This window comes from Quercus lobata, chromosome 7, assembly GCF_001633185.2.
Source record: "Quercus lobata isolate SW786 chromosome 7, ValleyOak3.0 Primary Assembly, whole genome shotgun sequence".
Taxonomy (NCBI): Eukaryota; Viridiplantae; Streptophyta; class Magnoliopsida; order Fagales; family Fagaceae; genus Quercus; species Quercus lobata.
This window is the reverse complement of record NC_044910.1, coordinates 33,175,196-33,188,071: the sequence shown is the minus strand read 5'-3', so window position 1 is coordinate 33,188,071 and position 12,876 is coordinate 33,175,196. Positions and strand designations below refer to the sequence as shown.

Below are 12,876 nucleotides of genomic sequence, written 5' to 3'. Positions count from 1 at the left end.
AAATTCGTGGCCCCAGTTGAGATAAAAACTTCCGAGTGGAACTCTAACGAATATGACCAGTCAATAATCCAACAGCTAGAAAATGGTAATTAATAAAAGCAAAGCCTTGAGAACTCCCTTAATATATAATATATATATATATATATATATATATAGTACACACATATCGATTTAGTTATGTATATTTTTTGTTCACAACGTTGAGTCGGCCGTGATAAGAAAAATGCATTCCACAACATCCACGTCACATGCAAGGTAGCTGGAAGCCTGGAACTCTTGTATAAATACATGATAACTCTAGTGCCTTAAACCACCCAACAAAGCAAAAGGCCTTCTTTTCCTTCTTCTTCTTCAATAATCATTATGGCTCACTCTTATTCTAGCTCAGCAATTCTAACTACCACAATTAAGTTCTGCCTCTTATTCTCACTTCTTTTGGGGATGGTCTCAGCTCAGTTGTCCCCTACTTTCTATGCAACATCATGCCCTAATGCCCTTTCCACCATTAATTCAGCTGTAAACTCCGCAGTGTCAAGTGAGAAACGCATGGGAGCATCCTTGCTCCGTCTTCACTTTCATGACTGCTTTGTTAATGCAAGTCTCCTCTCTCTCTCTCTCTCTCTCATGAATGCTTTGTTTTTACTTTTTATAACTCACCGACATCTTTTTCTTTAAGTTATATGTTTGACTTCTCAAGGTTTTATACGTATTCATGTGTGTGTGTTTTTTTTTTATACTTATTTCGCATTACCTCATATCAAGATTTTCTTTTGTTACTTTGTTTTTGGTCCTGTTTTCCCTTGCTCCTTCCTGCCTAGAGTTGTCGCTGCTACGAGGAAGGATGATTGCATTGTGTTTCATATAAGAATGTTAGGAACATAATTTTTTTTCCACAATATATTATATTAAGATGGTAAACTGTGAACGTAGAAACGTCACTTTATATGGGTCCATTAGTAATATTATTTTTATGCACTATTCACAATAAACCATTTAATCCAATTGTGAAAAAATTATATAGGTATATTATTTGATAGTGACAACTTTGGAATAAAAGCCATGGGACCAAATGTTGCTAAAGATTCCTGCAAAATAATTGCAATGGCTTCCTTTGGCATAATAATCTAATTTGTACATCAAGACGCGCGCTGATGGCTAACATTGGCTAGCTTCTTATTAAAGAGATTGTAGCAGTCCCGGGGTCAAGTCCGTCACTTTAATTTGGCCAGGCTGGTTGCTAAGTTTTATATTTCACATACTATATATTGACATAATATTGTATTATAAGCCATACAGAGTCATTTAATTGTTTATTCCAAAAGAAAAATGAAGGATAAATTTCATGGAAATTCATGACAACACACACACACACACACATATATATATATATATATATATAATATTAAACAATTTGAACTTCTTATGTAGGCATATAAACATATATACATGGGTGCAATTGTACGGAGGAGTACTGATACTGTAGACTATAGCTGCTATAAACTTTTACTACGTAAAATTTATAAACTATCGTCTTAAATTTTAAATGAAATATATATATATATATATATATATATTATTGTATAATTTAAATGACACCAATGATTTTCATTGTTAAATCATATATATATATATATATATATTGAAAATCTTTTATAATAAAAATTAATAATAACTTTAATACTTTTCTTTGTGGTGAGACACACGATAGGATTCTTTTAACACAACATAAATAAATAAATAAATAATGAGTTTGAATAACATTATGTAACAGGGGTGTGATGCATCGGTTCTCTTAGACGACAATTCAACTTTTACCGGAGAGAAAACAGCGGTTCCCAACAATAATTCACTAAGGGGATTTAATGTAGTAGACACTATCAAATCTCAATTGGAAAATATTTGCCCTGGTGTTGTGTCTTGTGCTGACATTTTAGCCGTTGCTGCGAGAGATTCCGTTGTTGCAGTAAGAAAAAGTCACAACTTCATATTATTTATGAATTTTAATTTGAACCATAATATTATAGGGAAATCAACATCTTGTTGTTTTGCTGTCATTTTCATCATATTATTTGTTTTGATTCAGCTAGGTGGGACTAATTGGACAGTTCAATTGGGTAGAAGAGACTCTACCACCGCAAGTTTAAGTGCTGCTAATTCCAACATCCCTGCTCCAACATTGAATCTTAGTGGCCTTCTCAGTGCCTTCTCAAACAAAGGTTTCACTGCCAAAGAATTGGTGGCCCTATCAGGTTGGTTTTATTTTTTAAATCCTTTATGCCTTTAGAAAGGGCTCCTCATTAATTGACCAAACATTATTTTTATAATTTGTTCAGGATCTCACACAATAGGCCAAGCAAGGTGCACAGTTTTCCGAACCAGGATTTACAATGAAACCAACATAAATTCCTCATTTGCAACTTCATTGAAATCGAACTGTCCAAGCACTGGTGGTGACAACAATCTTGCCCCTCTAGACTTGACTAGTCCAACATCTTTTGACAATGCTTACTTCAAGAATTTGATAAGCAACAAGGGTCTCTTGCACTCAGACCAACAACTCTTTAATGGGGGTTCCACAGATTCACAAGTTAATGCTTACAGCTCCAACTCCGCAAGCTTTCTAACAGACTTTGCAAATGCAATGGTGAAGATGGGGAACCTTAGCCCACTCACAGGCACAAGCGGCCAAATTAGGACAAATTGTAGAAAAGCCAACTAAGTTAAGTCAATGGAGTGTGCCTTTTTGAGGATTCATTTCATTGTTGTCGCTATTGCTAGTAAACAAAAATTTTCATAGTCATTGATGTGAGATGTTATAGTTGATGTATAATAAAAATTGTGAAAAATTTTGAATATCTATTATTGTTATATCAAATATATAGACATTTGTTCAACTTGAAATGCTTCCCTCGTCTTGTTATATTGAAAATGCGAAAGTGATATATATATATATATATATATATATATAAACACAACAAAAATACAATAAAAAAAGAGAATTCAACAAATAATAAGTAGCTAGATAATATTTAAAATAAACAACAATTGAGACCGCAAAGAAACTCAATTAAGAGAGAGCAATCAAAGTTTAACCTTAACAACAATCCAATGAATAAGGCCATTAATTCAACTGATGTACTCATGTATATTTAAGGTGTATTAAGTCCATAAAAGTCCAATATTTTGACAAATTGATCCAATTTCCTCATGTAAGTCTTAAGAGGTAACTACCATTCCAAATAAAGAATCAAATGACCAAGTGACTACTATGGCAAGTTGGCAATATACTTGATTTTAGACCTCCTTTTTTTTTTTTTTTTTTTTTTTTTTTTTTTTTTTTTTTTTTTAGGGGAAGTGAGGAAGCTATTGGAAATATATTTGGTTTATGGGAAACTAGAAACTCCAAAAAAAGATAGACAAAATTTAACTGGTGTATCTTGGGGGAGGCCGAGAAACTCTATCAATTGTGACTCTCTTATCCTCTAGTCAAGCTTCAATGGCCCAATTTGTCATTGATTTTCCTCTCTCTCTCTCTCTCTCTCTAGAAGCCAACCAAGCTTGAAAATCATACAAAGTGTTCTAAGCAGACATTTTACTTTTTAGATTTTAAATTTAAGCATCTTCTCCAGCTAGGATTAGTGTTGCAAGACAATCACGAGCTAAAATTGTAAATCAAATCAATGATTAGGGAAGCTAAATTAGCGTGAATTCCACATAACTTAGTTTAGTTAGTGAAAATTCAAATAGTGTAAAAACACCCTTGAATGTTTAGACCCCCAATTTACAAATAACCAATTCAAGCTTTATATCAAACAATTAATGTGCGGAACATGAACAAAAGTTTAAAACAGAATTGGTAAACAATCTATGCCAATTAAAATCACATCCACAGCAGAAAATAAAAGGCAAAGATAAAGGGAAGAGAGATGAAAATACAAGGACAACACATGATGTGTTATCGAAGAGGAAACCAAAGCCCTCAGCGTTAAACCTCTCCACCGCCCTCCAAGCGGTTAATAATCCGCTAGAAAATGTAGTTGGGATACATGAACAGCAATAGACCCTCCAAGCCTAATCTACCCGATGTACCTAAGCCCTCCAACCTTCTTGCTCCAACGAGGTTGCGCCGAACCTTTTTCTTTTCTAGCTTATCGGATTCCACTATAATCCATAGCATCCGCCATCCTTGGCATCTTCCAATGTTTCCCAAAGCTCTAAAAACACTCAACACTCTAAATGGGTGTGGGTAGTGTTTGGATAGAAATCTCCTCTCAATAGGTATGACAATAAGAGAGGGAATGAGAAGAGACTACAAAGATTTCTCTCTAAGAATGAGTAGCTCTCTCTAATTGGGTGGGTGTTTTGAAGAAACCTCTCTTAGGGTTTTTCTTTCTGAATAGCCACATATATTTTGTGAGAATGAGGGGTATTTATACTGGTGTGAGAATGGAATGCGAAGAGTCAATTTTTCCAAAACAGGGTTGGCTGGCGACTTGACCTCGCGACTTGACTGAGTCGCGAGTTCAAACCGCGAGCTAACTGAATGGCCAGTCTGGATTTTTGTCCTGTAGTGCTCCAGCTGGCATGACTGTTCAGCTCCCTTGCATGCTCTGTGCGTGTGCAACTTTTGGCAGCTTGCAAGCTGCGAGCCTCCCGCGAGATCCAGCCGCGAGTCCTTGCTTCACTGCACAGTCTTAAGCATTTCTTTACGCTCTCTCACACACTACCCTTACATGATTCCTACCTAAATACAGGGTTTCTAAGTGTTGTATTATAAGCAAATTTGTCATGGAATAAAGCCAACACATGGTTGATTAAATTCAACCTTACAATCTCCCCCTTTGGCTATTCGGTGACAAAACACCCTAAAACAGACTCTAGACTTAAACGTGAATTTGAGAACAATGGCAAAACTCACTCACACCTAAATCTAGAAGCTGTGAAGCTCTTGAATCATATGAACATGAATCTCCTGAAACACAACAATACACCATGATCATTGTATACAGAAAAACATGAAATGCATATGAAATAGGCAATATGTGATCAAGCAAAGATGGAGTTAAGAAACAAACCATGGCTTGATCAACCAAGCAATTACTACAAGGTAGTGACCACAATGCTCATTCACACTTGGAATGAACACTTGAACAAACAAGCTAACACGCTCAATGCAAGTCACTTGCATGCCTAACACTCAACCAATGCATAATACACTAAGTATATGCATCTAGGAACAATCTTACAAGGGCACAAGAGTGACAGTACTTAACAAGAAAATGCATGACATTTAGTTAACAATACTGATTTAACAAAGTATAAAAGGCTGCATAAAAGCATGGTACAGACCATAAAGCCTACAAATATAAACCCTAAAAGGTTACAAAAGCAACATGGGTACAAACCACAAAATACTGAATAAAAACTTAAACAATATAAGCTAAAAGTGCTTAAAGTTTCTCCCCTTCAGAATGATGAGAAGCTGTGATGCACTTGGAACATATAGACTTGTAGCCTAAAACACTTGCACAAAACACATTAGATCTTCAAGGTAAAATAAGTAATAAAAGGACAAGTGTAATATAACAAGTAAATTGCGATCAAGTAAACATGATGTGAAACATGTGAGCAACTTGATCATATACCAAAACAGTCATATAGAAATGACTACAATGATCACATAGTAAAGCAAATGATCATCCGAACATGCATTCAATGAAGCACAATAGCATAGGGATATATGCATGTTCAAAATACAAACGCGATACAATGAGAACAACAAAGCATAACTCAAAGCACCATAAAGCCAACAAGAAAGCAAACAGAACAAAGTTTTCTAATTAACATAATGTCTTCTCTCCCTTAGTATAAGCATCTCCACTATGGAATATCTCTCCCCCCTACAAATGTGCATGAGAAATAGAATTTCTCCCCTTAAGGATGTGCACAAGAGTCATATAGAAATGACAAAATACTCCGGTATACTCTCTAGAGTATACTCTCCCCCCTTTTTGTCAGGAATAGACAAAGGGTCAAGAAGAAACGAGGGCAAGAGATAAAGGTACGAACAATGCTAATGATGCATGAGGGGTGCGAGATGAATAAAAAAATGAAGCTCAAACCTAAAACAAATTAAAATGCTATAAAGCATAAGGTAAACATGACATGCTAGGATGAAGAAGCAAGGTAAAGACGAATGCATGATAAGGGTAGCTGTAAGGTTGAATTTATTCAACCATCTAATTGGCTTTATTCCGTGCCAAATTTGCTTGTAATTCAGCATTTAGTAACCCTGTATTTAGGTGGGATTGATGTAAGGGTAGAGAGTGAGATAGAGTGAAGTTTGCTCAAGAGTGTGCAAGAAAACAGAGAGTTGCGGCTGGGACTCGCGGGTGTCTCGCGGCTGCAAGCCGCCAGAAGCACACACGTGCCAAGCATGTTGGAAGATGAACAGTCATGCTAGCTGGAGCACTACAGGACAAAACAGGACAACTGGCCATATGGTTATCTCGCGACTGGATCTCGCGACTTAGTCAAGCCGCGAGGTCAAGCCGCGAGCCACCCCTGTTTTGTAAAAACCTGACGTTTCACATTCCTCTCCACTCCAGTATAAATACCCCTATTACCCACGATTGAGAGAGAGCTTCCAGAGAGAATTTTGAGAGAGAAACCCTAAAGAAAAACTAGATTGATTCACACACAATCTATACCTTAGAGACTCTTCAAATTCCTTAACTCTCTTCCTCTCCATTGTTAAATCCTTGAGAGGCATTGTACCAAACCAGGTTCTCACCATCATCATCATTGTGAGACTGCTGTTTGGATTTCTGGGAAGCAGTTAGGAAGGAGTCAATCTACATTGGTTGATGCTACGGTCTAGTAGCGGAATCCGGAAAGCTAGAAAAGAAAAAGGTTCGGCGCAACCTCGTTGGAGCAAGAAGCTTGGAGGGCTTAGGTGCACTGGGTAGATTAGGCTTGGAGGGTCTATTGCTGTCCTTGTATCCCAACTATATTTTCTAGTGGATTGATTACCGCTTGGAGGGCGGCGGAGAGGTTTTTCGCCGAGGGTTTCGGTTTTCTCTTCGATAACACATCGCGTGTTGTCTTTGTGTTTGCATCTTCCTTCCTCTCTATCTTTGCCTTTTATTTATCTGCTGTGGATTTTAATCTGTTATGGCTTAGATAGTATTTAATCAATTTTGTATGATAGCATATGTTAAGTTTCCGCATACTAGTTGTTTGACATATTGCTTGAATTGATTAAGTTGTAATTTGGGGGTCTAAATGTTCAAAGGTGTTTTTGTACACGTTTTTGAACTTTCAGTAGCAAAGGTGTGTGCAAGAGGTGGATAAGTGCAATGCATGACCAATGCATGGTAAATGCACATGTGGGGAAAGGTGTGTTAAATACACAACCAATGAACCAAACATGTTCCTAATGAGGAAATATGAGGAATCCCAAAGTTTGGTACTCATCGGAATCCAAACAAGCGAGAAAATGCCTAAGAGACATTTTATTAAACACCTAGCATGCATACTATAAACAATAATGTGAAACAATGTATGAACATCATGAAATCCACCCTTAATACAAGTTCTTTTTGCCACAAGGGGCCAACATTCAATGCAAATCAACAAAAGAAACCAATCCCATGAAAAAATTTGACAAAAATTAAGTTTTCCCAACCCTTATGATGAAAATCCCAACCAAGAGCACAAAACTCTCCTAAACATAATCTAAGGATCAAAATCAATGAAAAGAGTTTATAATTACCTTAGAGATGTAAATGGAATGAAAAACCATTCAAATTGATTGGATTTTGATGAAAAATAGTGTAAGAGGGGTTTAAAAGAGGAAGGGAGAGGTTTAAAACAGGTTTCCCACAAAAAGCCCTTCAAAAAGCTATTTCTGGGCGTTTTGCGACTGGGCGAGTCGCGAGGTACAATCGCGAAAATTTTCGCAAGTCGGAGTGAGTCGCGAGCAAGCCGCAAGTGAGTCGCCAAAGCTTCTGGATGAACTCGCGACTGGGGTTTCACGACTGGCGAGTTACCAGCTGAGTCGCGAAAAACTCTAACACCTGTTTTTCAACATAGAACATGTTTAAACAATGAAAAACAAAGTAAACATTAAACAAGAACATAAAGAGTGATAAAAATCACTTCAAAAAAACATATAAAATGATAAAAAATCTTTTTGGATTAATCCATATAAGATTGAGCACACACATATCACATTTAGACAAGTACAATCTAACAAATGAATAAGACATTCATTGAACATTGGGCATGTGTGTTATGTGTGTGTATCAAATGTGGAATAGTCCTTAGTCTAGAGTGAAATTTCAATGATCAATTCAATCAAGTCATACACAACTAGTGCTAAGTCAAGTGGTCTATCTCAATTATATAAATGAATATATATGACCTCCCACAAGAAAATGATTACATACGATGAAGCTTTTCATTTGGCTTCTTTACAATTCATAACATTTGATCATTTTGAATCAAAACATCTCATTTTGAGATCGATACCTGAGATTTGTGATATTTCAATTTGATGAACAAGCCTTTGGCTTTTTAGGCATCATACATTTTCATATAAGTCTCTTTTCCTTTTTCCTAGTCGAATACTAGTATGTGCGACGGCTTTTGCAGCTCATTATCTCTTTTCATTTTGAGATTTACATTTATTGAGCTCTTTAAGCAATAAAAATAAAAGAGTGGGAAGAGATATAAGCACAAGTCTACGCAAGTATCAAAACCAACATGACTATTGACTAATCATTCATGACAAACTTGAAGATCGATTTACAACAATCACACAAAGATGTCAAGATTTTTTCCACAAAGATATAAGTGCAAAAATAACAAGCTAAACTCGTAAATGCACAAAGCCATTTGTACAAAGGTACAAGGCCAAACTTACATGTGATATGTGCTCAAACATATACGATCAAACTTTTTGAATTTTTCACTTTTTATGTGGTTTTGGATTTTTTACTTTTTATGTGGTTTTAGATTTTTTACTTACACAAAACTGAAATATAAAAGTAAGATAAAAAAACAAAACAATGCATACAAATAAATGCAAGATGCACAAAATACATGAAGATATGACATTTAATGCATGAAAGGTCCTACAAAGATCGAAAGAATTAGATCAAGGACCAAAAGAGTAAAAGCTCAACCATAGGAACCCTTCCTCATCCAAACGGAACGATTGTTTGGAATGAGTATCTCAAGAGAAGTGAGATGAGGGTTGGAAGAATGAGAACCGAAGATGCACATAGTCAAGGAGTTAAGAGCATTAAACATTTTCTTTAATAACATGCTATTTTCACTCAAAACCGGTTTACTCTTTTTAGCACAATTTCCAAAAAACTCAAGTTTCTATTTTCTTTTGATTATTTTAAAAGCATGAAACTTAGAGCATTGAGGTCTTAGATGACCAAAGGCACCACAATGGTGACACACAATGTGTTTAGGTCTATTAGGCCTTTTGGGAAGAGATCTAGCAACATTGTTTTGTTCCTCTTTTAACTTGGAGTATTGAGGTCTTATATGACCGATTACACCGCAATGGTGGCAAGTTGAAACAAATTTAGATCCATTCAAAACCTTAGGTTGAGACCTAAATGGAGGCTTTGACTTAACGGCCTTTCTCTCCACCTTTTGATTTCTTTTATGTGGAGGAATGTACACCGATTTGTCCTTTAAGGTAGAACACACACTAAACACAAAATCGGGTACCACAACATGATTACAACAAATATTATCATCATTTTTTGCAATAGGTTCAACAATCAAACACTTGGCATGCATCTTAAGAGATTCATTTTCACATTTTAACTCATCAACAAGTTTGTTAGACCAAACAAGTTTAGCATCCAAGTCCACATTCAAACATTCAAACTCTTTCAGCTTTTCAAGAGAAATTTCAGCATGTTTTTTATATTTCTCAACCAATTCGTTGGATTCTTTGAGCTTAGCAATCAAATCATCATTTTCACAAAATAACGTGTTCAAATTCTTTTGAAACTTCTTAGCATTTTTCTTCAAGAGTTTGTCAACAACACCCATAGATTCAAATAACATGTCATCACACTTATGAGGATTAACACTCATAGAGGCATTTTCACAAACACGTGGCATGTTACATTCATCACCAACCAAATCATACAAAGAGGCATACAAAGCACAATCCATGGCAAATAAACACAAGGGGTCATGGATCACACTTAAGTATTTAAACCATAACAAGTGTACTCGCTCTGATACCAATTGAAAGTTCAAATAGTGTAAAAACACCTTTGAACGTTTAGACCCCCAATTTACAAATAACCAATTCAAGCTTTATATCAAACAATTAATGTGCGGAACATGAACAAAAGTTTAAAACAGAATTGGTAAACAATCTATGCCAATTAAAATCACATCCACAGAAGAAAATAAAAGGCAAAGATAAAGGGAAGAGAGATGCAAACACAAGGACAACACACGATGTGTTATCGAAGAGGAAACCGAAGCCCTCGGCATAAAACCTCTCCGCCATCCTCCAAGCGGTCAATAATCCACTAGAAAATGTAGTTGGGATACATGAACAGCAATAGACCCTCCAAGCCTAATCTACCCGATGTACTTAAGCCCTCCAAGCTTCTTGCTCCAACGAGGTTGCGCCGAACCTTTTTCTTTTCTAACTTACCGGATTCCGCTATAATCCATAGCATCCGCCATCCTTGGTATCTTCCAATACTTCCCAAAGCTCCAAAAACACTCAACACTCTAAATGGGTGTGGGTAGTGTTTGGATAGAAATCTCCTCTCAATAGGTATGACAATAAGAGAGGGAATGAAAAGAGACTACAAAGATTTCTCTCTAAGAATGAGTAGCTCTCTCTAATTGGGTGGGTGTTTTGAAGAAACCTTTCTTAGGGTTTTTCTTTCTGAATAGCCACACATATTTTGTGGGAATGAAGGGTATTTATACTGGTGTGAGAATGGAATGCGAAGAGTCAGTTTTTCCAAAACAGGGTTGGCTGGCGACTTGACTTCGCGACTTGATTGAGTCGCGAGTTCAAGCCGCAAGCTAACTGAATGGCCAGTCTGGATTTTTGTCCTGTAGTGCTCTAGTTGGCATGACTGTTCAGCTCCCCTGCATGCTTTGCGTGTGTGCAACTTTTAGCAACTTGCAAGCCGCGAGCCTCTCGCGAGATCCAGCCGCGAGTTCCTGCTTCACTGCACAGTCTTGAGCATTTCTTCACACTCTCTCACACACTACCCTTACATGATTCCCACCTAAATACAGGGTTTCTAAGTGCTGTATTACAAGCAAAATTGTCATGGAATAAAGCCAACACATGGTTGATTAAATTCAACCTTATAGTTAGGCCCTATAGGCTATAGATAAACCAAGTCCATATCGAGCTACAATATCATTGCCAATTTTGTAAGGCTACCACCCATATATATCAAGTAGCAGTGTCAATTAATTAATGGACAAAGTTCCTTTCCAATCCTTCGAACTCCCACTAAAAAGTTAAAATGACTATATATTTCAATTGTTGGATTAATTGTATGTTTTTTATGTTCTTAACATGTATGTCAGATTTTGTTCAAATCGATTATTAATTACTATTCGATCCATAAACGTAATTTTTATGCATAATTCAATACTACAAAAATTTGAAAATTAAGTATTTAATTGATGACATAATTATTGATCTTTGACATTCTTGAAATTTTACAAGCATGAAGTATGAAATAAAAAATGCAATTTAGTGATGGATTTGTCAAAATTCACATCCAATAAAAAAAAAGAAAAAAAGAGTCAGAAGAGTTTCTCTTCAAAGTTCAAATTTGTTTGGACATAAACTTTGTCCTTAATTAATTCAGATTTTAGCTCACATTAGAAACTAAATCAAAATATTATTTTCAATTTTTTGTCTGAAAAAAATTACCATATAAATAGATAATTAACTTCATCTTTTTTTTTAGAAATCATCTTCGTCCTTAATTTATCATTTTAAACTGTTGAAGTAACTAACTAATTAACATATTATATACCATATTATATTAAATTTTGGTATAAATTTTACTTCTTCCAACTATTAAATAATTAAAAAAACAAAAATATATGCAAACTATCCAATTCATAGGAATCTCTTTATAAAAGGGATTTTCCTAGAAATATAATAATATCTTGTGAGGCCAAGTAATCATGAGGATATGGCTTAGGTCAATTATGTGTACATCAATAAATGTGACAAATTAGGATGCTTTCGATTATCCCACCACCATCATCTCATACATATTAGCTGTTTCCAATTCCTAACATTGTACCTAATATCAGAGTTGGTTTGGGTACAGTTTATTTAACTAAAATTGATTTTTTTTTTTTTTTTTGCTGAAAGTATTGTAGATAAAACTAAAAGGTAGCTAAAATAGTACAGTAAGACTCATGAATAGTACCAAAAAGTGCAATGGGACTCATGAATAGTAGTAAAAATAAACTGAATAGTAGTAAAAATAAACTAAATAGTAAAAAAAACAACTAATTTTTTAAGCCAATGTCAAACACAACCTCATTCTCTCTATCTCTCTTGGGAAAAGTCAAACTTTGTACGTATCATTGTATCTTGTATTCAAGTTAAATAGCAGTGATTAGACAAATATTAACTTATCATTTTCTTGATTGCAAGGAACTCTTTTGGATTTAAAAATAAATAAAAATAAACACTAACACTATACATGGAAAGGAGAAAAGTATGTAAAGCCTTTAAAGCAATTACATAACCTCAAGAACCACTACAAAATGGTTTAACTCTAAGCTTTTTGTAATAAATGAGGATTTTAAAGAACTTTTTTTGACTTAAACACT

At 35.3% G+C, this 12,876-nt stretch overlaps 1 protein-coding gene across 1 annotated transcript; it reads left to right on the top strand.

Annotated features, from left to right (window-relative positions):
- The first annotated feature begins 214 nt into the window (after nucleotides 1-214).
- Nucleotides 215-2,894, top strand: LOC115952426 (cationic peroxidase 1-like). Its single transcript, XM_031069601.1, has 4 exons — nucleotides 215-594; nucleotides 1,772-1,963; nucleotides 2,084-2,249; nucleotides 2,334-2,894. The coding sequence occupies exons 1-4, from the start codon at nucleotides 364-366 to the stop codon at nucleotides 2,717-2,719; spliced, it is 975 nt and encodes a 324-aa protein (XP_030925461.1). The 5' UTR covers nucleotides 215-363; the 3' UTR covers nucleotides 2,720-2,894.
- Nucleotides 2,895-12,876: the final 9,982 nt, after the last annotated feature.

Excerpts from the sequence above, each read along its gene's own strand:
- LOC115952426 (XM_031069601.1), top strand. The coding sequence starts at position 364 with ATGGCTCACTCTTATTCTAGCTCAGCAATTCTAACTACCACAATTAAG. Across the intron at positions 1,964-2,083 it reads CGAGAGATTCCGTTGTTGCA|CTAGGTGGGACTAATTGGAC; the intron begins GTAAGAAAAAGT and ends GTTTTGATTCAG. Across the intron at positions 2,250-2,333 it reads AGAATTGGTGGCCCTATCAG|GATCTCACACAATAGGCCAA; the intron begins GTTGGTTTTATT and ends TAATTTGTTCAG.